Source organism: Trachurus trachurus (assembly GCF_905171665.1).
Source record: "Trachurus trachurus genome assembly, chromosome: 15".
NCBI lineage: Eukaryota > Metazoa > Chordata > Actinopteri > Carangiformes > Carangidae > Trachurus > Trachurus trachurus.
The window spans coordinates 22654311-22675996 of NC_139906.1; the positions used below are offsets into that span (position 1 = coordinate 22654311).

The 21686-nt window shown below is 41.0% G+C and overlaps 1 protein-coding gene across 1 annotated transcript; it reads right to left on the reverse strand.

Moving 5' to 3' along the window:
• Positions 1-993: 993 nt before the first annotated feature.
• On the reverse strand, positions 994-21389 carry LOC310998055 (actin-binding LIM protein 1-like). The gene is made up of 25 exons (XM_083987938.1): positions 21252-21389; positions 18305-18488; positions 17532-17641; positions 15634-15760; positions 15415-15508; positions 13351-13438; positions 11370-11434; positions 10912-10956; positions 10166-10243; positions 9858-10016; positions 9574-9618; positions 9276-9311; positions 9043-9172; positions 8323-8442; positions 7473-7577; positions 7021-7068; positions 5835-5972; positions 5001-5095; positions 4686-4809; positions 4401-4462; positions 4114-4174; positions 3883-3890; positions 3277-3351; positions 2166-2246; positions 994-1939 (listed from the first exon to the last, which is right to left on the reverse strand). Exons 2-25 carry the CDS (start codon positions 18451-18453, stop codon positions 1826-1828), a joined length of 2157 nt encoding a protein of 718 aa, XP_083844064.1. The 5' UTR covers positions 18454-18488; positions 21252-21389; the 3' UTR covers positions 994-1825.
• Between the last annotated feature and the right edge of the window lie 297 nt (positions 21390-21686).

Here is a 21686-nt window from a genome sequence, read left to right on the forward strand (position 1 = left end):
CCTGTTTGGGGGCATTGTTCATTTCATAAATTACATTTTTTGAGTCCAAATCATTATATTATGTACTAATACTAAATCAGAGGAATACTCTTATATTAATTAATTAATTAATTAATAATTATAAAGAGTTCAATGCTTTGTAGCACTGCTTTCATGAATCCCATAAGACAATGATTTATGAAATCCAGAAGTATAGAAAGACATGGATATTATAAATGGGACAAAACTTAATGTGCGTGCTTCTTGTATAAGTGATTAACTAATGGAAGACTTGGAAATTGAAGCCAAGTCTCACATGTCTTGCCTCAATCTTGAAGAGGTGTAATCATTGTTAACCATAACATAAGACTATTTAATGTTCACAGTGAAGCTTTATCTTTTTGAAGCCAGATTCATATCACAAATAGGTTTTTAATGACTTCCTCCATGGTTTAACATAAATTACTGCTTGGAATAATGGTCAACCTTATTAGTAAATCATTAATAATGATTGTGGCATGATATGGAAAATGGTCAATTATACCTACGATATATGCAGCACATGACTTGTTGCAAATGGATAATGGTCTTTTAGGGCACAATCTGCTATCAAGTAATGTATGTGTACTGTATAAAAAGTGTTATGAATATTAGCATTAGAGTAAAGTCATGTAGCAGGACGTTTCTTCACAGGAAGCCCAGCTAATCAGTGTTTGTATAGAAGCTCCAAAGACTCCATCCCTCTGATCAGTCCTGTAACAGTAAACCAGTCCTCAGATTACCTCTCACCCTGTGTTAAGTCACTGAACGATTGTTGTTTATTGTGGAAATGCAAAGAAGAAAACAGAGAGCAGAAAAGAGTCTGTGGGTACCTTTGGTATAGCCGAGGATCATATGGTTTGTGGTGATTTAAAGCTTTATTGGCTTAGATTTCAATACAACAAATGGCAGTGTGGGTTTTCATTTATAAAACAGTACTTTCAAATACAGTTGCTTCTTACATTATGTGTTTTACCTATTTGTTGGTTACTGTATGTTGGATACGGCAATAAAATATATTAAGATTTGTACTTCCAATACATGTAAAGGGAGAGTCTGTGGCCATGTTTATGAGAGCCTGAGAAGAGAGACGTTTTCTTTTTGTCAGGGTCAGATGAATGTTTGGCGTGTACAGTAGCCAGGGAAAGAAGACTGATGATGTGTAGGTGCTTGGGTGATTCATTTCCATGTAGATCCAGAAAAGAACAGTTGGTGGGTCAGCTGACTGCTTTCCCAGTGCCTTTTTTTTTTTTTTTTAATTCCAAGACTCACTGAGCCGATTCTTGCAAACTTTGGACTAAAACTGTTTCAGCCCAAGCGAAGGAAAGCTGACATATGTTCAAGCTACGAGCATGGACATTTCGTAATGGGGCCATGAGTTTCTACTGTACTTACAAAGTTCCACAGGAATTAACAGCAACAAATAGTAGGAATAAACAAGCAAGAAAAAAAGGAAAGCAGTTCCACTCAAAGCAAAGCAAGAAGTAAAACAAGCGCGGTCAAATCAAATAACATGACCCTATTTATCATTCATTCTCATTCTTTGTCATTTTTGAACATGGAAGAGATTCCCATTCCTTGTTTCCTGTGCAAGTCTAACTGGACAAGTCTTTCAGCTCACAGTCTCAGGAAGCATCAGAGCAAAAAGAGTCCATTTCATGGCTTCCTTCTTTATGTCAGGATAAAACAAACAAAAAAGAAAAGAAAGACCCAGAAGAAAAGGAAATAAACCAAAAACCTACATCTAGATTACAGTTGTTGTGTGCTATCTGAGTGAATGTACAGTATATGCATGCTGCTCTGAGTGTTAGAAGAGCTTGGCCTTCTTTTTCATGTCGTTGCGTTTCCACAGGGGAAGCCTGTCAAACTCCTGGATCTCCATTCCAAAGATGTCAAAGAACGTTTCGGGTGCTAAGTGGCGCTAGAATTGAGAACAAAGGTGGAGAAAACAAAGGAGGGGAGGGTGGGAGGGGAGGGGGGGTGTTTGTGGTTAGCACCAAAAGCCATAAAAAGGGTCAATGCAAAAATGACAAGAAGCAATGGATACCGCACATTCCTTGCTACAATTGTATTTGTGTAACATGCTATTTACACAAAGTAAGAGAAATCCAGTATCAACTGCGGACAGTCAGGTGGAAAACTGATACCTCCAGTCTGGTTCTGTCCACATCCCTGGGCAGTTTAGCTCTCCCTCTACTGGTTATCATGAGCATTTCATAGGGGTACACCTTCAGAAGGAGACACTCATCAGTGAACAGGTCAAACCTACAAGCTAGAAACCAATCTTAAAAAAAAACTTTGCAAACCATTTTTATTCAACAAAGGATAAAATTTGGATATTTTGGTAATTCTGACTGTGACAAAAGAAACACTGGGTGGGAGAACAGGAAGGTGACAGGAGGCTGACTGGGGGTGAGAGCTGGTTTTTGTTTAGGTTGTCGGGGAAATGTGTGGTGACATGGTGTGCACACATTTTTGGTGTAGAAACGCACAATAGATTAGGATAAGGGCAAAAACAGGAACAGAGTTATGCAACAGTCTGTATTTTTAGAGTAATTTAATACAAACTAAAAAAAGATCTAACATCAATAATGTAGGCCAAGTAAATCCACATGGGGATGTTTGTCCTGGAAAACTGAGGTGCTTCTACTTTGCTAAATAACTAATTCCCCTCTGGAAAAGAACAAACTGGCCGTTGGTGTTTTATTGGAAATGCTCAATAATAAGCAACTAGAAGTTGTTTGAGGCCTCTAACCAACTCATATCCACACAGTAATGTGTACGCCCTCTTATATACTACACAGTATATAGTGATATGAGTTGTTTGGATGACAATCTGGGCATTGGATTCTCCACTGTATGCTGCATACAGTATCCAGCCACTGTAAATCAAAGCTATGTGCAGATGAGCATGGAGAAGCCAGCATGCTAAGCGCTAGAGTGACTCGGCAGCTCCTGAAGCAGCATGCTAAATCAGGAACCCAGCTAATGTGAGTCTTTAACTTCCAGTAAAAATCTCTTTTAGCTCCCTATATCTTCCACCAATGTCCCTGCACAACGAGGGTAAATAGAGCATAATTATTTTGATTTCACCCTCATCGTTTTGGGCTGGTCCGACTCTCTAAATTAGCTGCAAAATGTATCCTTATTTACAGGTTAACATGTTCTTATATAAGTAAATGATGTATATAGATTTTGTAACATATATCAGTGTGGATTACAATGGTGTTGTCAGTACAAAAAGAAGAAGATACTTGCTTTTGGTTCCAACATATTAGGCATAGATACTCCCCTGTCCATCCTTGCAAGTGCTGCACGGCCATCCTTAATGTGCTAAAGAATAGAACATACACAAATGTAATATTGTGGAAGGGGACTGCAGGGTTAATGGCATGAACATGTCCACTAATGACAGTGGGCACAGTTTTCACTTAATGGAGCGTATAGCTTGGATAGTGGTCAGTATCTTAGTAAGTATTAAAGATGGGCACTTTACATGTTTTCTGAATGTCTCTATTTTGTTTTAGTTTTTTTTTCATATGGGTTTGAAATCATATATTTAAATGTAACATTTAGCTTGAGTCATAACACTGGTAAACAACACACAGAACAAGACATGAGGCCATGATAGTACATTGCATTTACAGTACACTGGTTCAGCTACTGGGCAGTGCATGTTTTGGGCATTTGAAATCACTGCACAGCATGCCCTGTAGTTGACATCAACTCAACAGTGAGGCAAGCATGTAGCAGGAGTGGGCGGTGTGCATTCAGGGCAAAGTATCTCTTGCAACCCAAGAGCAAGCAAATATATGATGCAAGGTGAGGAAGCATGCCATATGAAAAAGCAGATGAGAGACATACCTGAAACTCTGCAGGACAAAATGGGACAGAAAATGAGACTCACAGTTAATGGTTTTGCTGTCAAATCCTCCCTGCCAGGCTATTAACTACAACACTGCTGTCCCTGATATTTCAAAATGCACGTCCATTTGTGTACATATAGCAAGCCATTTCTGAGTTCTGATGCTGAATAGCTCTGGTGAAATTGGCAAGAGATTTGCTTGGTGGCCATGTTTTAGGAGCAGCTCTCACCTCTGCCTCCTCCACACATGTCACCATAGCTGTTGTACTGGGTGAAATCTGTCGACTGGGGCTGCCGGAACAAAGAAACAAGCATTAGAATTATGACCATTTTGTTACTGAGTTAAAACCAGAAAGAGATTCAAGTCTAATTGCTATTTAATTAGATGGAAAGAAATCGTGTTTTTAGCGTTAGTGTCAACATATACTGAATTTTACAGGTTGTTACATTATTAATCAATGGCAAGTTTGATGCTGTTTATTATGAGATTATTCTGTAGGCATGAGTGAGGTCTCACCCGATGTAGCCCATTCCTTCCATAGCCAGGCAAAGAGTTTGTTTTTGTTGGAGAAGTTGGATCTGAAAGATAAACAAAGTTGAAATTATATTTGGTTTTAGACTTAAAATAAAACAGTGCTACCTGGTTTTGGCCTACTGTTGCAGATTCAGTCAGAAACATTGATGTTTACAGAATTATTTAAAAATCCCCATATATCATAGTGTTATCTACAGGTGTTACACTTATGTTGCGGGACATTGCTGACGACTCAAGAGCATATTAGCTGACAAAGCTGCTCTATACCTGCGTCACAGTTTGTCTGTTTGGAGTCGTAGCGCTGGGCAGAGAGGCTACGTGCATGACGTTCCCTGATCTGTTCTTTTTCCATCTCCTCCTTCAGAATCAGCTTTCCAAGACCAGACTGAATCTAAACAAAGAGACATGTAATTTAGACCACATGGACCAACATACCAAAGCAATATACTATAGATAAGACTATTAAGAAGCCTTACACCTCAGGCACATGATATCCAAAATACGTTGTATATGTACCTACTAAAGAAAGGGCTTATGGTTAATGTAACCACACTGTGTATGTTTGTTTTTGTTATTTCTAACCTTGCTTAGGTGTTCCTCCTGGAGATGCTTTCTTTTCAAGGCCTCTTCTTCCTCCTCTTCTCTGGATCGTCTCCTCCCTTCTGAACCTATGGGTGCTGTGCACAAGCCCAAAAAGTTACATAAAACACATTCCCATACACCCACAAAGACACAGAGCTAAACCCATGCTTCACATACAGTATACTTGTATAGTACAACAAAGATCAAATGCTTCATCCACAGTTTAAATTTAGAGAATGACAGAAAGATAGAGCGGCTTCATTTGACTGTAGAGCAGTGAGGAATACACAGAGAAAATGAGAAATAGGTGGACAGGAGAACACAAATGTAAGACAGAGTTGACGAGACAGACAAACAGAGGGGGGACTTATTGGAATATTTGGCTGGCCTGACATGACAGATGCTTACACCCCATCAGTGATGTCAAGATTTTACTGGATGTCAAATACACAGAACAGCACGATGTAGGACAGACAAACAAAAGTCAGTTTGAAGTCAGTCTCTGTTATCTCTGTCCAAGTCATTTGTGGCACTATTGTGTACGGCTAGTGCACCCATCATGTGCAGCAGGTGAACGCAAAATGGTGAAATTGATGCTACTTGAAGCAGAAAAAAATATGATTGCAACAGAAACCAAACAACGCTTCTGCTTTGTGCAAGCAAAACTTAAAAGCATGTAGCTCCTATGACAGCGTGAACTCAGTGTGAAGCAGGGATGCAGTTAAGCTTTTGGGACAGCTAGGACGGAGGAACAAGAGTTAGGTTGTGATAAAGGTGTCTATTGTACCACTTGAAGGTCGCAGTGCAAGCATGCCCATCAGGAGCCTACTGTACCTAATACAGCGAGAGAGTAGGGCCAATCGCCCTCACTCCGTGAGCTGTCATCCGGAGAGGGAGCATGGGCAGCGGGGAAGGTGGCGGATCTGATGATCTCATCAGCAGTCTTGCTTTGACGTGCTATGGCAGCTGTATCTAGGTTGGTAATCATGGGAACTGTATCTATCAGTGTCTGGGTCACAGTCTCAACCACAGGTAAACATCATAGAACCAGAGGATCGTTGGACTCAACGATCATTGTTGGTTCCTCTTTTAAAATCAAAGCTTTCTATTATGCAAAAAATGCCCCTCCTAACAAGTCACTAAATATTGGATAGAGCCTTGAATCTATTCTTCTCAAACCAGTGGTGAGGAACTGACATAGGGGAAGAGTCATTGTGGTTTTAAGTGTGACATTGTCCACAAGTGAGGAGTCTCAAAACCACCAAAGACAACGTACTCATCTGACTCCTCAAAACTCAAGTATCATTATCCTGTAATTCTCAAAAGCTAGATCATTTAGTTTTCAGGGCTCATTATAACACCACTACTGTGACTTGTTAAGATGGACATGAAGTGCAGTGTAAAATTAGCTCTAGATCAGACAGAGGAGGTTTGGAGACAGACTTCAAACAGTGCTCATACATTGACACTGGGGGGGTGACTACATGGTTAAATGAATACACAGTTTCATTTGTTTAACAAAAGCAGCAAAGACCCCAGCTCAGTAACATTCATTACTCCGTGGTTTCCAACCTGTTTAGTCTGAGGTTTTCTCCACAGCTGTCAGAGGAACTCACACACTCCTTCACTGATTTTTCATCTATAATGTTCCAAATGTACACTACCACTGATTATGTTTTGATGTAACCGATTCAGCATTTAGCTTCATATAATCAGCAATTGCACTTCTACCACTTGGCACAAACTCATTCGGAAGTTTTCTTCACTTATAGCAATATGTTTGGACCTTTACGCTAACTTTTTATGCACTCTTACATAACTGCAACTTGTACCGTGTAGGTGTTACAGCTGATTACTGTATGTGTTGTACAGTGGGTTTTTATGAAATTATAATTTCCATTTATTCAAATCAGTTGATCTAAAACGCCCTCATATCGCTCTCACCTAAAATATAAATATACAAATCAGTCCTGTCTGCTCTTTTTACAGTAAAATAGACTAAACTGTAGAGAAAAAGTACCATGTTGTTTGTAGATGGGTGGTTTTCTGTAGATGTTGCTCCCTTGATCTGAAAATGTTGAAATGTAGACAGAAAAAAACATTTACATACTACACAGTGCCTATATTATACAAATACAATACATATTTAAACTAAAGTCACCCTTTTTTCCTGTGACAGATCTGTATAGTTTTGAAAAAAGAGAGGAAAAAGTAAAACCTGATCCCAAATGAAGTATAATGCGATAAGAAAGAAATACAAGAAAGACAAGGAGGCAGAAAAGGAAGAAGGAAAGAGGGAAAGAAAGATAGAAAGAAAGAGAGAAAGAAAGACAGAAATAAAGAGAGAAAAAAGAAAGAAAGAAAGAAAGAAAGAAAGAAAGAAAGAAAGAAAGAAAGAAAGAAAGAAAGAAAGAAAGAAAGAAAGAAAGAAAGAAAGGGACGAGCAGTGACAGGGTGCGCTCCAGCTCCTACCTGGGAGGTGGAAATGTTTAGGGGTCTGAGAGAGAGGCGGGGTGACCGGCCGGCTGTCAGGCCTGAGCGGAAGGGGGGAGCTCCGGCCACTTGGCGGGTCAGTGCCTCCAGTGAGAACAACCAAGAACAGAACATAAGCAGGGATACTAAAGGGGAACCACAGTCTGAATGGTGCAACACACAGGGACCAACGGGACCAGCTGAAGTCACTTTGAGCGAATGGGAGACATTCTGTTATGTATCCTAATAAATGGAGTTAATGGGGCTGTACAATGTACAAGATGAAGGTACAAAAGCAGATCAATCCAGCAGAGTTTAAAATAGCAAGATTAAAGGCAGTTGCATTATTAGCCATGAGGTATAAAGTCTATTAAGAAGTGAATACTCCCAGCATGCAACTGCAGATTTTTCATTACAAAACCCTTATTTTTATCTCAGCCGTGCAGTTTACCGGAGTCAGGAGACTCATTCTGAAAATGCAAAAAAGTCATCACATCACCCAACATTCAGGGAGCTCTCAGTTTGGATATTATATATGGATTACTGGTATCTCTCAAGTACATGCAAAGCTGCAAACACAGACACAGAGCCTGTCAGTAAGTTTGGCAGAAGCTGTGTTAGTGGAAGGTGAGGGAGTGTGTGTTAGTGAAGAACCAGTGCTGTGCTGAATGGGTTTAACAAAGACATGGGTTTAACCATTCAGGATCACAGTGGTAGCCTCATGAGAAATGGAAATGGATTGAAAAGAACAGATGGGGCATCGTGGGGAGGTGACATGATCCCAGGTGATGGTGGAGATGGTGGATTGCCTTTGGGGAGGTGGTAGCAAAGAACTGAGTGGGGCCCTTACCTTGGCTATGGGGGAGGAAGTGGTGTCTGAAAGGGGAGGTGGGGCGGGAGTCACTATTTCTGGAGCCCACACTGTTACTGCACAGGGAAGAGCAGAGCTTCTGCATGCCTGTCAGAGCCTCTGCAGGGAGGGAGGTTGTGGGAGAGGGGAAATACACCCACGACCAAGCAGCAGAGGTGAACAATGTGGGGAGGAGATAGAAGGTGAGAAGGTGAGGGATAAAAGAAAAATATACAGGAATCAAATGTTGAAAAGAGGAAATAAAAGACCCTCAAATGGAGAGGTAAGGGGTGTTCAAGATGAACAGCAAGAAACAAGGAAGATAATTACACTTCAAAATCAAGTGTTTTAATGGAAAGAATAGCAAACCCAGGAGGAGAGGTTGTATCGTTAAATGTGCAAAATTGACTTTAAGGTTGTTTTCTACAAATTGAGACATTGTACATCGTGTTAAGCCAAAGTACTAGAAGAGAGGGAACAAAATCAATAGCTTTAACACTTAAAGTCAATTTTGTTGAAAACACAGTTGAAAGTGGTAAACAGATCAAAAGGGGAGAAGTGAGAACTTGAAGATGTCGGTGAACTCATCCACAGTGTTTCAACATCTGTCATCTACCTGAGCAGCAAAGATCTCACTGACACACACAGCTAAAAATAAAACCCTGAAGTCATCGCAGACAAATGAAGCAACACAGAGAGCAGTCGTTGTTGAATACGCACCTGGTCTGTGAAAATGCTGTGGCGAACGTGACAGGGTAGGGGTGTAACCATGGCGATTATAAACTGGTGATCCTATGGAGCCCTGACTGGTGGATCTTTGGAGAATGCGTTCCCTCCTGTCATAAGAGCCCTAACACACGCACACACACAGACACACACAAGGTTATTACACTGATCTCTGTGAGAATGTCTTTTAAATACAGCATTCACAATTGACAAAACGCTATGCTCACCTCACTGGGTGGGGTTGGTGACATGTTTCTTGAGGACTGGAAAGAATCAGACAAAAGTCTTAATTAAAACTTTGTCAGAATATATAGATAACATTAGCAGCTTAGGTAGCCAGATATAAATATCATATTAAAAGCCTATAAAACTATAAAACTATCAGCTTTTCTGCTGACCTTCCACATTTTTTTGTCTGTATAGAAGGCACATGCCCTGCTCTTTCTATGACGTACACCTCTGTTCTTTCCTTTCCAATTGCAGGTCATTTATCATCATCAGAACACACTGACGTATCTTTCTTACCTTGTCATCCGGCAAGGGGGAACGCTCCCTCCTGGCAGTGTGGAGCTGGAAGGGACACAGAGGTTTAGTACAACATAAAAGCTGTTGTTAAAACATGAAAGCTATCACACAACTAGTTAATCCGTCTTTTCTTGTGATGTTTTTCCATGAGGAAAAAGTGCCCCTAGAAGAAAACTTATCCCACAACAAAACAGAGGGTTGTTAGAACAATATGCATAGTGGAACTGCATCAGCACAAAGACAGCGTGCATGCAGGAAAGAAACATGCAAGTCTGTGTGTTTACCTCTCCCACACTCTCTCGTCTCTCCTCTCTCTCATCCAGGGAGGTGGTGTACATAGGTTCATAGGTAATGAGATCAGGGCGCTCAATGTCATAAATGGCTTTCACTTTTGGAATAGCAGCTAGGTCTCTGTAATCAAGGATCTCATTGTCTACTTTTGCCTAGGGAGACAAAGACAAACATGTACACACAGTCAAGAGTAAAGGGAGATTACTACTGGAAGTACACAAGGAGCAACAGTTATTATTACAGAGACGGACGAGCACAAACTACTCATTCTCATATAAAACAGCTGTGAGAGATATCTTACATAGATCGTGTGACCCGGTGAGCCAGGTATGCTTGAACCAGGTCTGGAACAAATACTCTCGGACGACGACCTCGTAGGCTGTGAGGAGAAAAATGCACAAGCGGTCGTTAGTCACAACAGCGTCTGTGAGGCTGTCAGTCTTCTGTGATCCACAGCCCCCTGCCATCTGCATATCACCCACCATTATTACCCAAAACACATCACACCATTTGTCCTTTGGATTATATGAGTGATGAGAGAGAGCTGCAACCCCTTCATTAATGTTTCATGAAATACCTTCGAAATACTAATATGTCATCTCATGGTTGCTTCATTCATTTGCAAATTTGCAAAGTGAATGAATGCTTTAGCGCCGTGGTTTTATGCTCTGAAGAACCTCATGCCTGTTTATGGGAAATGAATTGTTTGGATGGCAGCAGCAGGTCTGAAAGTGGTGTAATTAAACAAGCTTTTCACCTAATGGGTAAATGGGGATTTTAGAAAAAAAAAATTAGTCATCTGTGATATTGTGTCTGCTCCTCCAAATGTGTGCACATCTTTGTCTCATGCACCTTTGATGTGAGCATAGTTAAAGGTGTTAAAAGACAAGACTGGATGGCTCCGTATGACACACACACACACACACACACAGGGGGCACTGCAGGCTGTCTCCAGCAGATGGCAGCATACAGTGCATCGTGTCCTATGTACAGTATATGGTGGAACACAGGATGATGCCATCTCATAGCCAATAGCGAATACAGTACCTGCCTTTCTGTTTTTTGGAGGAATAAGAGGGACGGAGGCAATAGCTGTGGAGGAAGGGAGAGGGGGGTTCACAGGACATCACACAGGGGTTGTGCCTCTCCAGCCTGACTCACAGTTCACACATACATCAAAGCGACTATGTCCACATGTAAATATGAACACGAACAAGTATTTCTACACAGACACACACATGCAAAGGCACACACTTGCGCAAAACCGCCTGAATAGGCACACACTTGCGCAAAACTGCCTGAATAGGCAAATTACTCAGACCACACTAGGTTAAGGTTTAACAGCTCAGCAAAGGAGTGGTAACAGCCCATGCAGAGTCCCATGTTGCATATTCTGAATTTCTGTTTTTTTCCAGTAAAACGCTGTCATGAGACCTGAACAGAAAGGTGCTTTCAGTGGAGAAAAAAATCAAGGACAATGGAGTCAATGACACCCAAATTCCTACCCGCTCCCTGTGTCTCTCCTCTGTTCTGGTTGTGTTCTTGCAGCCCGGATGCCAAACTGTCGATCCTGGGGAGGAAGACAGAAAGTGACAACATTTAGCAGAACATGGACAATGGAAAACTTTAACATAAGACTAAAGGTGGTTAATTAATTAATCAGTAAAACTCATACTATAGTCTACTGCCACAGACTCTAGCAACAACTAGAAAATTTCCTCGCAGAAATTTTGACAGTGCCACAGGGGTCGTGATCTCTGTCCACATGGGTATCAAGCCCACGGCCTTAAAGTAGCACTATCGCAAATTCAAATTCTTTGTTCGGCCACTAGATGCGGCCAATGGTGCAGCGTATCAGATATAAACATCCTCATTCTCTTTACATAGCGTGCCATTCAGGAGGTGAAGCTAAGCGCCGGGCCGGCTTGTCTCATAACAAAAAGGAATTCTGCTTTTGCCCCCTGGACCTATTCATTACATATTTCAGTTTTTTTTTATTGCTATGCTGCTGTATTTGCCATAATGCTACTTTAAGGTCAAGACAGACTGTGTGTGTGTTGGATTTTGAGAGTAAAGTAGGCTAGGTGATAAACACCACAAACATCCAAGAGGTTCCTAATAATTTGATGTATAACACATGTGTGCCAGCATGCCCTCAGAGGTTGCCATGGTGATTTTACTTGCTTAGTTTTCACTGAGTTGAAATGTACCCCTCAAAGTCAGGCTTACAACCTGTGCATCAGTGTGTGTGTGTGTGTGTGTGTGTTTCACCGAGACTTCATGTACATGTATGGGAGAAAGGGGTCAGAAATATCAATGAAATAATTGATAAACTACAGAGATAGAGGAGTCCCTATTCATGAATTGGTCTGGTGTGGTGTCTGACAACATAAGAATCAAACCGATGACCATAAGATCAACAGACACATATTGTAGACAGAACTAATCAGATCCAGGGGATGTAGTACAGCCTATATGTGATGTTAATATATCTTGTTACATACATGCAGCTGGAGAGATAAAACAGGTCAGGTGTGAGGCCATCTATACTGCCCTGTACCTGAGAATAGATGTATCTGGTATGTGACCTATGACAGAGTGAAACTTGGAACAGACCTGCTTCACCACTCTGAGCAGGTCTGTTCACTTAATTACAGGTCACATACACTACACACCTACATTAAGGTGCAGGGCAGTATAGATGTACTACCTGAGACTATGAAACTATATTGATGGTATTTGTGATTTGACATGTCTCCTCTGATGAAGTTAACAGGATTACTACAAGGTTTGACTACAACTACTTTAAAGACTACGTTACTACTTATTACAAGTATTACAAGTAGTATACGTTACTACTTATTACAATACTAATGTCAGCAAATTTCCACCACAACTCATTTCATATTAGTGGATTTATGAATGTTGATCTGTTAATGAATTTCAATAAACACAGTGCTGAACCTGACAATTCAAAAGATTTTCATTATGAAAGTCACCACATCTCAAACAAATTGAACACCCACAAGATCTGTTGAAGTGCTCTCTAAAGAGCATCATGACTACACTGCATGAGTGAAGATCTTTTGGATGAATGGTGTTGATCTCTTAAGTGGAGTAGTAGAGACTTACAGAAGGAGGATTAAAGCTGCTCTGTTGGCTTGTCTTGGCCCAGCACTCCACTAAGACACTTGGCTTTCCACTGCACTTCACTTTAATTGCCAATTTGAATTTAAAAAGCCATTTTGTTTTTATTACAGTGTGTATGAAAAATGCAATACACAATAGCACCAGCACAACATATAAGCAGATACAATCATCTTCTTTGCCAAAATATATATTAGCATGCTTAATAGAAATTAAATATCCATTTTTATCCCATTGCCAATGCATTTCACACCCCTAAGCTATATAGCAGCTTCGGTTTCATTTAAATGTGAAAATAACCAAAAGTGAAATAATGAGAAGAAAGGTTATGCAGCTCACCTTGCAGATACATCTCTTCTCCCTCTGTGAACATCTGATTGCACCTGCTGCATCTCGCACAGCTGGGGTGGTAGTGCTTATCTCCTGCCTGGAAAACACAGCGCACAAAACAGACTTGACATCACAGGAAAATGAAGATGAATGCAGTCGGCAGTGAAGTGAGCGAAGCAGGGTCGTGACTTCCAGAAAATAAAGCCAGCGCTTCTAGCTTCTCTCAGCTACAGTATATTCTTTCCCTCTATCAGCCATACTGTTTTAGTCAAGAAGAGTTTCATCAGACCATGTAGTACTGTATATTGGTAACTGCTCTCCTTTCCTTCAAGAACATCTGTTGATGAGACCTTGGCACTGGGCAGCTGAGAGTCAATATGTTCCCCTGATCGTGCTCCACAGGATCCTGAAAACAGCCTGTTCCCCGGTAGTTGATGAGATGAAGTGAGGATCCATAAGAATGTACTGTATTCATAACGTGAATCCATCTAATGTATTCCAGTCATGCTAGGATTGTTCACATCGACACTGACCACCATGACACTTGCCCATTTGACACAGTCAACCTGCTTTCAAATATCTGAGTGTTCCTCTTTGTGATAACCTGCATAATGTGATGCAAAAAAAAAAAAGTCTGACAGCAGTGGCACAGTTTCCATCCGCACTGATGTGGTACTTTACATTCAGAGTGCTCCATTATAAAGTGTGACTTTGACCAGGAGTGATAAATAACCAAATGAAATTTCGCCTGCTGTATAACAACCCTCAGTAACATTTTAACAGGCAAGTGGCCACTCAGAGATATGGAGCCACTGACTGACGAATATTTGCATTTTCTTTTTACTTTATCAAAAACATGGCTACAGCAAGAGCATTATAACACTTCCTTCCCAATACTGTCCCTGTGTATTCAGTAAAACGGAAGTTTCCTCTCAGAGATACTGAAGCCACTTCTGTTCCATTAAATAGCTCCCTGTTTCTCTCCGTCTTTAATGGCTACATTAAATATCCCTGAATTAATAACCCATTTACATTGCACTCCCAGAGAAGCCGACAATATGCAAACCTGCCAATGTCTACGCAGTGTTTGGGCTGGGCCTTGGGTCAGTGATTAGGCTATCAGACAGCCTAGTGTGGCTTTGGCCCCACTGATCCATTGGCAAGAGCTCAGGGGTGTGATGCTGAGGTCTTTTCCTATTGTCATAAAGGCCTGCCTTAGTGGTGGATTAATGTAAGCCTGGTCAGCTGGCTAGCAGTGACATTTTCATACCATTAAATGACACATAACTCAGTGTCTGATTGGATCATTGTCTGCAGAACAGACAGGCTAGCACTTGTTGGAGAGACCAGTGAAAATGAGCCAGAGTGAAGGGCAGAAATGTTGATAACATTGTTTGCGTTAGCTCAGCTCAGACAATGGTAATGAAGTTCAAACAAGAGTTTCATAACAGCTTCCTGACATTACAACATTACTGAATAATGATCACTTCCTAAATGCCAGATGATATTAGGTGTTTTATGTAATACTTATATAATTTGAGGCAAAACGACCTTAGTTGAGTGTTTGCAGGCATATGTACTGGGCAGAGTTGGAAGGACCTAAAAATCTGCTAAGAATTAATCTTTTAGTTAAATACAGTCATGTCAAGAGTCTGTTTGGCTCAGTGCTGAAGAGATTACACTGGAGATTATCAAACTGCATTTCACAATTTCACTCCGATGCAACATCCTCTGTCTGTATGAGGACCAGAATGCAGATGTTACAGCTGAGTGCCAGAATTTGTTAACTGTGAATGTACCCCTATGCACAATATCTAAATCCATGTAACAGAAAAACCTAGGTTGAAACTAAACTCAAATTCAATTTATAGGATTTGTTCCCTTGGAATTCTTTCAAACTTACCTCAGGCCGAATTCATATGAAATCCATGATCAATATCAGACTCAGAAGTCACTTTACAGAGGCGTATTGTGACTAGCACATCAAATAGTCATGTGCACAGAGAGACATCTGCCTGTACTAAGGAGCCAATCAGACAGCGACAGTTGGGTGTGTGTGCTTGTGTGTCTTACCTCAAGCACCTTCCCTGTGATGAACTGATGACACGCCTCACATTGAACTCCAAAATGGATCTGGTAGTCCTTCTCACAGTAGGGGGCACCATCCCTGGGAGAAAAGAGACGGACATAATCACTATAGACTTCAAAGTGAAATTTCATTGTAATGTGAACTTGGTCCGAGTCTGAGTTTGAACAGGCTGCATGTAACTACAGCAGATGTGAGCTGCTTACTTGCTGATGTACTCCCCGGTAAGCACTTTGTTGCAGGCCTTACATTTGAAGCAGCCCAGATGCCACTGCTTGTCCAATGCTAGAAGAGCCTGTCCGTTCTTAATATCTCGACCACATCCTGCACAATCTGTGAAAAGCAAAAACACACAAAGGTTAGTATTCTTGCAACAAAAATGATATATAACTACACTAAGTGAGCAAGTAATTACCAGTAGACCAAATGAATATTTGCCTGAAGGCTTGTGTCATGTAAGAACACTCACTTTAATAGGCTCACAATAAGGGGATAGATTTTTACATGCCAAGAGAGACATGTCAGTTCTGACCCAAGACACTAGATGGTGATAGAGTGTAACCAGCAGTGTTGTGACAGCTGCCTCCTTCTATCATTCACATTTCTCCTACTGTGGCTCTAAGAGCTCCATCCATACCCAAGTAGGATACAGAGACTCTAAAAGTGTAAGAGCTTGGATACTAAATGAACAATCTTTGTGTCATCTCTTCTTTAATGAATAGAGGATGAAAGCAACACAGAACCCACTGCAACCACAGGGGACGATAACTATGTGAGGCATAACGAGGCTGCGATGATGACGTGAGGAGAATCAGCATGCCTTATTTATAGGTGACCTTGTCTAAAAGCTCTTCAAACGCCGATGGAGAGACCAGTGGAGGTAAGGGAGAGAGGGAGAAAGGGGAGAAGAGGGAGGAAGAGGAAGAGAGGAAAGAGAAATAGAGAGGATGAGAGGAGTTGGAAGAGGAGGGGTTTTCAGGGCTTCACGTTCCTTGTTCCAGAGGAGAGGAAATGCATGGCCATGCATTATTTAGCAAGACCTGTCTTGGTGTTATTCATAAAGGAACACGGCTGGTCGAACACGGCTGCATTTCCAGAGAATAAGAGAAGAAAGGTGGAATAACTCCCTGAAGGATCCTTCCCCAGCACTCAGTCTTCAAGCTTTTCTACGTTGCAGGAGAAATCCTTGGACACTATTTTCTGTTATACTGTACTATTATGTGAAAAAGTTGTAGCACCAGCTTCAAGCACTTTTACACACTTACTTAACGATTGACATTTCCACTTCCTGTATTTCCTCTTGAAGAAATAGATTTGACATTTTGAGAAACGCTCTTATATGCAATCTTTCTGAGAATGAGAGAAAATTGATACCACTCTCATATTTGTGCATTATACGTTCAACTGTTAGCTTCACGGCTGCAGGAAACAGGAGGAAACAGCTAACCTGGCTCAGTTCAAAGTTACCTAAATCCTCCTCCAAAGCTCTGACTCTTTGTATCTCCTTTGTTTGCACTATTCAACAACAGGATGTAAATACATACTATGTTATGCCAATCAGCTGCTGTCAGACACACAGACTTGACACTAGCATCGTTCTTCTCAGCTAAAAACACACACACAAAATGTTAAACTATTTAGCTACACTTTGAAATATTCGAGCTGTCTTGTGCATAATTCAACACACATTTAGCTAAAATTCTGTCAGGCTTGTTTTGGTACCTTGTGACACTTGGAAATTAGGTGTAAAAAGTACAGTATTTTTGATTTGAACAAAGTTGTGTCTAAGTAGGTTGTTCTTAGTAACATTCACAGTCCCAATATTTCTGAATAGTTTTTTTTTTTAAGTCTTGAACAGATTTGTATATTTTAGTTGGTGGTCTGTTAAATTTATTATAACTCAGTAACAAACATTACATCAGAAATGACTGCTCAACAGTAACATTAAATGTCAGGCATGAATCACACATCACTTTTTTTCAACCTTTCTTCAATTAATGAACTCTCACTTTAACTTCTACAGCAAACTGTGTTTAAGCAAAAATATCATGTGGCAGTAAATGCCTTAGCCCCCCTTGTGCATGTGTAGTTTATGGCTACTTACTGCTGGAGCCTAGGATGTCCTTTGGTCCTGGAGACATGGGCTCGACACAGTACTGACACAGACAGTCCTTTCCGTTAAAGGTCACCCTGTCCCCTGCAGGGAACGGTCGTCTGCAAGCGGGGTGACATCAACAATCGGTCAACAAGACATGAGCTATGGCCCTGTGGCAAGTGTGTGAGTTTATTAGCTGTGGCTTGCAGGTTGTCTGACGGGGGCCAAAGATGACAGGGCCTGATGATGTGGACGTGTGTCAGCGGCGTCCATCTGAGGATGCCATTAATCAGATGACGCAGACGTGACACACAGCATGGTACTGTACGCTGCTGGTAACTGTCTGTCTATTACTTCACATGCATCTGAGCAAAAACGTCATTATTACTGTATGGGAAAGTCATACGTAAATGGAAGAAAGTAAGACCTAATAAACTCTACAGTGAAGCACTGGTGTTTATTTTGATCAGAATCGATAAGTGTAATGGAAAACAATGAGAAAATTCAGGCCAATTTTGGCCACAGAAATGTTTCAAGTACAAATTGAATCAGGAAGACTGAGATACTATCTTGCCTCGTTTCCCTGCAAATGCTCCTATAATGTTATTATTGAACTTTTGCACATGGGCACATCCATAGCTCTGCATTTTCTCAAAACAACATCTGGTTTAAAATGCAATTATTAACTGCACTTCTAAAACTCATGAGAGTAAAGTTTCTCCAGATTGATATGTAGTTTGTCCTTTTTAATAATAGTGGCACGAAAAGACTGGATGTCTTACTTGCAGATGGTGCAGACGAAGCAGGCCGGGTGGTAGGTCTTGCCCAAGGCAGTGACCACTTCCCCCTCAACAAAATCCCCACAGCCATTGCAGCGGGTGCCGTGCATGCGTTGATAGTCCAGCGTGCACAGATAGTCTCCATTCTTCATGAAGAAGCCCCCCTGGGCAAGGTCACAGCCACACACTATAACAGACAAACACATTGACACTCTGCAAGTCAGGTCATACAGTGCTCTGTCCATATAACACATCCAAGCATCAACCCACCCAGCTCCTCCACGCATCGATGACTTTGTTAAGACTTGTTAGTCTGTGTAATCCTGAGAGGCTCACTGAATGCATGAAATGGAAGCTGACTAAAAAAATCTTTAAAAGTTACATTTTAACAGCTCTGGGTGTCCGGTGTGAAGGATAATATAAAATCTTTTCATCAGCAGTGTTAACAGTTGCAAAAAAATCTCCAGCTTGAAGCGACTCCCACTGAAAGGACTTTGCATTGAGGGCCTGACTGAGTCAATCAATCAGCACCACTTTAGCAAGGTCTTTTCATTGTCAGTGTGGATGTAGACTGTTCCAATGCACGAACAATTCTACAATTGTCCAGCCCAGGAAATAGCCTTAATCTGTTTTTAAAGATAAATGGCTCTAAATACCCTATACTACATTGTCACTCTCTGACAAGCTTCCTTTCATTCAAACATAACCCTGTCATCTAGACAAACATGAAAGACTAAGGGCAGAAATATAAATTAGAGAACAATTTAGAGCGAGAGGTATTTTAATGTTGGTGTAACATTGTTATTGGGTTTCACTATTGATGAGATGTACATCTAAGTAGATACTACTTGGATTTTCATTTTTTGGCTGGTCCATCAAAACACACATTAAATTAGCATGCTTCGATTATGTATCAGCTTTTGGTTGGCTATTTTCAGGTCACATTACATTGTGTCAGCTTTTCGGCAGGCAGTCATATTGTTGTAAAGTAATACTAAAAGTTAAAACCAAGCAGTGCTGTGAGGTTGTACTACTTAGCTGCAGCACTTTGAGCTACATGCTAACATGCTAGAAATCTCACAGTATCACGCTAATGTGTAACCTCAAAATCTGATGCGCAACCACCCAATAGCTGTTGACTCTGCACCAAAGTAGTGGACTGATACCAACTATCCTGTTTCATGTTTACTGATGTCTTGTGTAATTATACCATATCCTAGAAACCTCATGTCACTCCCTCTAAAACTTGCATCAAGCAGCATGAGTTATTGCACTGGGAAAAAACATTGGAAAACATCAGTAATAGTTCTTACTCCCTCTTGATTTTTCTGATCACATGTGCCATGCAGTTCACCTCCTCCCCAGCACCTCGGGGAGAGCCTGGGAATTTAATAGTCTTTCGGAAACACCACAGCTAAGAGGGAAAATATTTTGATGTTTGAGATAGCGGCACCTAATCATTCTTATGCAACGAGCCACAATAAATCCAGGGGATGAATGGGAGTGAGTGAGGGAAAGAATCAGATTTAATTGCATTAGGGCTCAGGGATGATGAGATTAGCTTGTAAGCTAACTGAGTCGAGAGAAAACCAGCAGCGTAGATCTGGTGACCTTTGACTCTGATGGCCAACCACCTCGGCTTTTCAACAGATGCATGCCATTACATAAAATGCCTTTTTGGAAATTAAACAGGATGACCTAATGAAACTGAAATGAAAGTGAAATCATAGAAACTGAAAGGTTTCATTTTGATGCATTTCATGGGATGAGATAAACACAAAAGAGGGCGATTTGGGATATGTCTGCCAAAGTATTGTAGTTGTTAATAGCTTTTCAGTGTCAGTCAGTAAGCTCAGTCAACTTGGCATGACCACAACTCTCACAGTTTGGAGATTGACAAACGCACACATACATTTAGATTACGGACTAGGACAGTGTGTCTCCTGGCTATTAAAGCTGGCTTCGTGTCTTCTTCAACTGCTAACTCATGCAGACACACACTCACATACAATTTTAACACAGACAATTCTCTAAAGGCATGCATAGCCACTTGTAAAGGACAGAATTAGGTACTAATCTCAGTGTTTGCTTGTGTTATTCTGGGCCCTTAGTGAACTAAACTAACTCCATGACAGTGTTCCAGTCACAGATTAACTACAAGGGAAGGTTCAGCCTACAGTAGTAGTAGTAGGCAAGTCTACAGCATGATGGTCAGATGTGAGCGACTATAACGTAATCATGTCAGAATGTCAGAAATCCATCAGTAATGAGGCTAAATGCAGAAGGATTTGCACCATGACTTATCACAGCAGTCTGGGTGGCGCTTTGTTTGAAGTCTGAGGTCTGAGAATTGGACGTGAATTCTGCCACCATGGCATGTAGCTATTCTCCTTATTAGAGGGGGATGCAAAGGACGTTGTGGCCTTTAGGGGCTTACACAACTTCAATCCAGTTGGATGGGACGTTTTTTGGCACAGCCTTGGAAAAATAAATTATTAACTTGCATTTTATCTTAAGGCACGTCAGTCTCTCTACCCAACTATCATACAGCCATACACACATTACAGAGGTGGACCATATGTTCACCATTAACTGAATGAAAGCAAGCAAATGTCATGCTATTGTGACAATATCAGAACAGCAATGAATTTTAAAACTTCACACATTGCTGCCAATTTTAGTGCAACTCCCACATTCTCCTTCTATTCAGTAAAACAAACTACTGTCTAAACTGTCTGATGGCTCATTTTTAAATTCTAAACATGTTTACTCATTTACAAAAGACTTTTCGTCATATTATTAGGGTGATCAAGTACAGCGTAAGCCTGGGCTTCACAAGCAGTGCAAGTGAAACCCATTCAACTCCAGATATTCCATTACAAAATAAATGTCCAATTACCAATTGCAGCTTCATTCATATTTTCATTAATCAACAGCTGTGGCACCATACCTTTACAGGTGAAGCACTTGAGGTGGAAGTGCTTGTTCTGCACCCGCAGCACCTCACCCTTACATGGTTCCCCACACTTGTAGCACTGAATCAAGGGTTTCTCTGATGGGTGGTGGTGTGTATCCTGCGCATGAGCCACTGCAAGAGAGGAGACATTAGTATTACTATTGAATTGTAATGTTGATGAGTCATCATGGTCGCTGGATATAGCAGTCAGTGCAATATCTGTAACACTGCCTCTTTTCTTTCTTTTTTTTTTTTTTGAAGGATGTGTTTATCCGAGGACATGCTTTGCACAAGGACCTGAATCTGCAACATCACACAGACACCAGAGATAAAGAACAACTGCTGAGAGCCTGTCAGGGTAAAAAAAAAAACCCAACAACATTAAGCAGAACAGCACAACTTGGGGTTCACGTCCCAGATAGGCTCTCT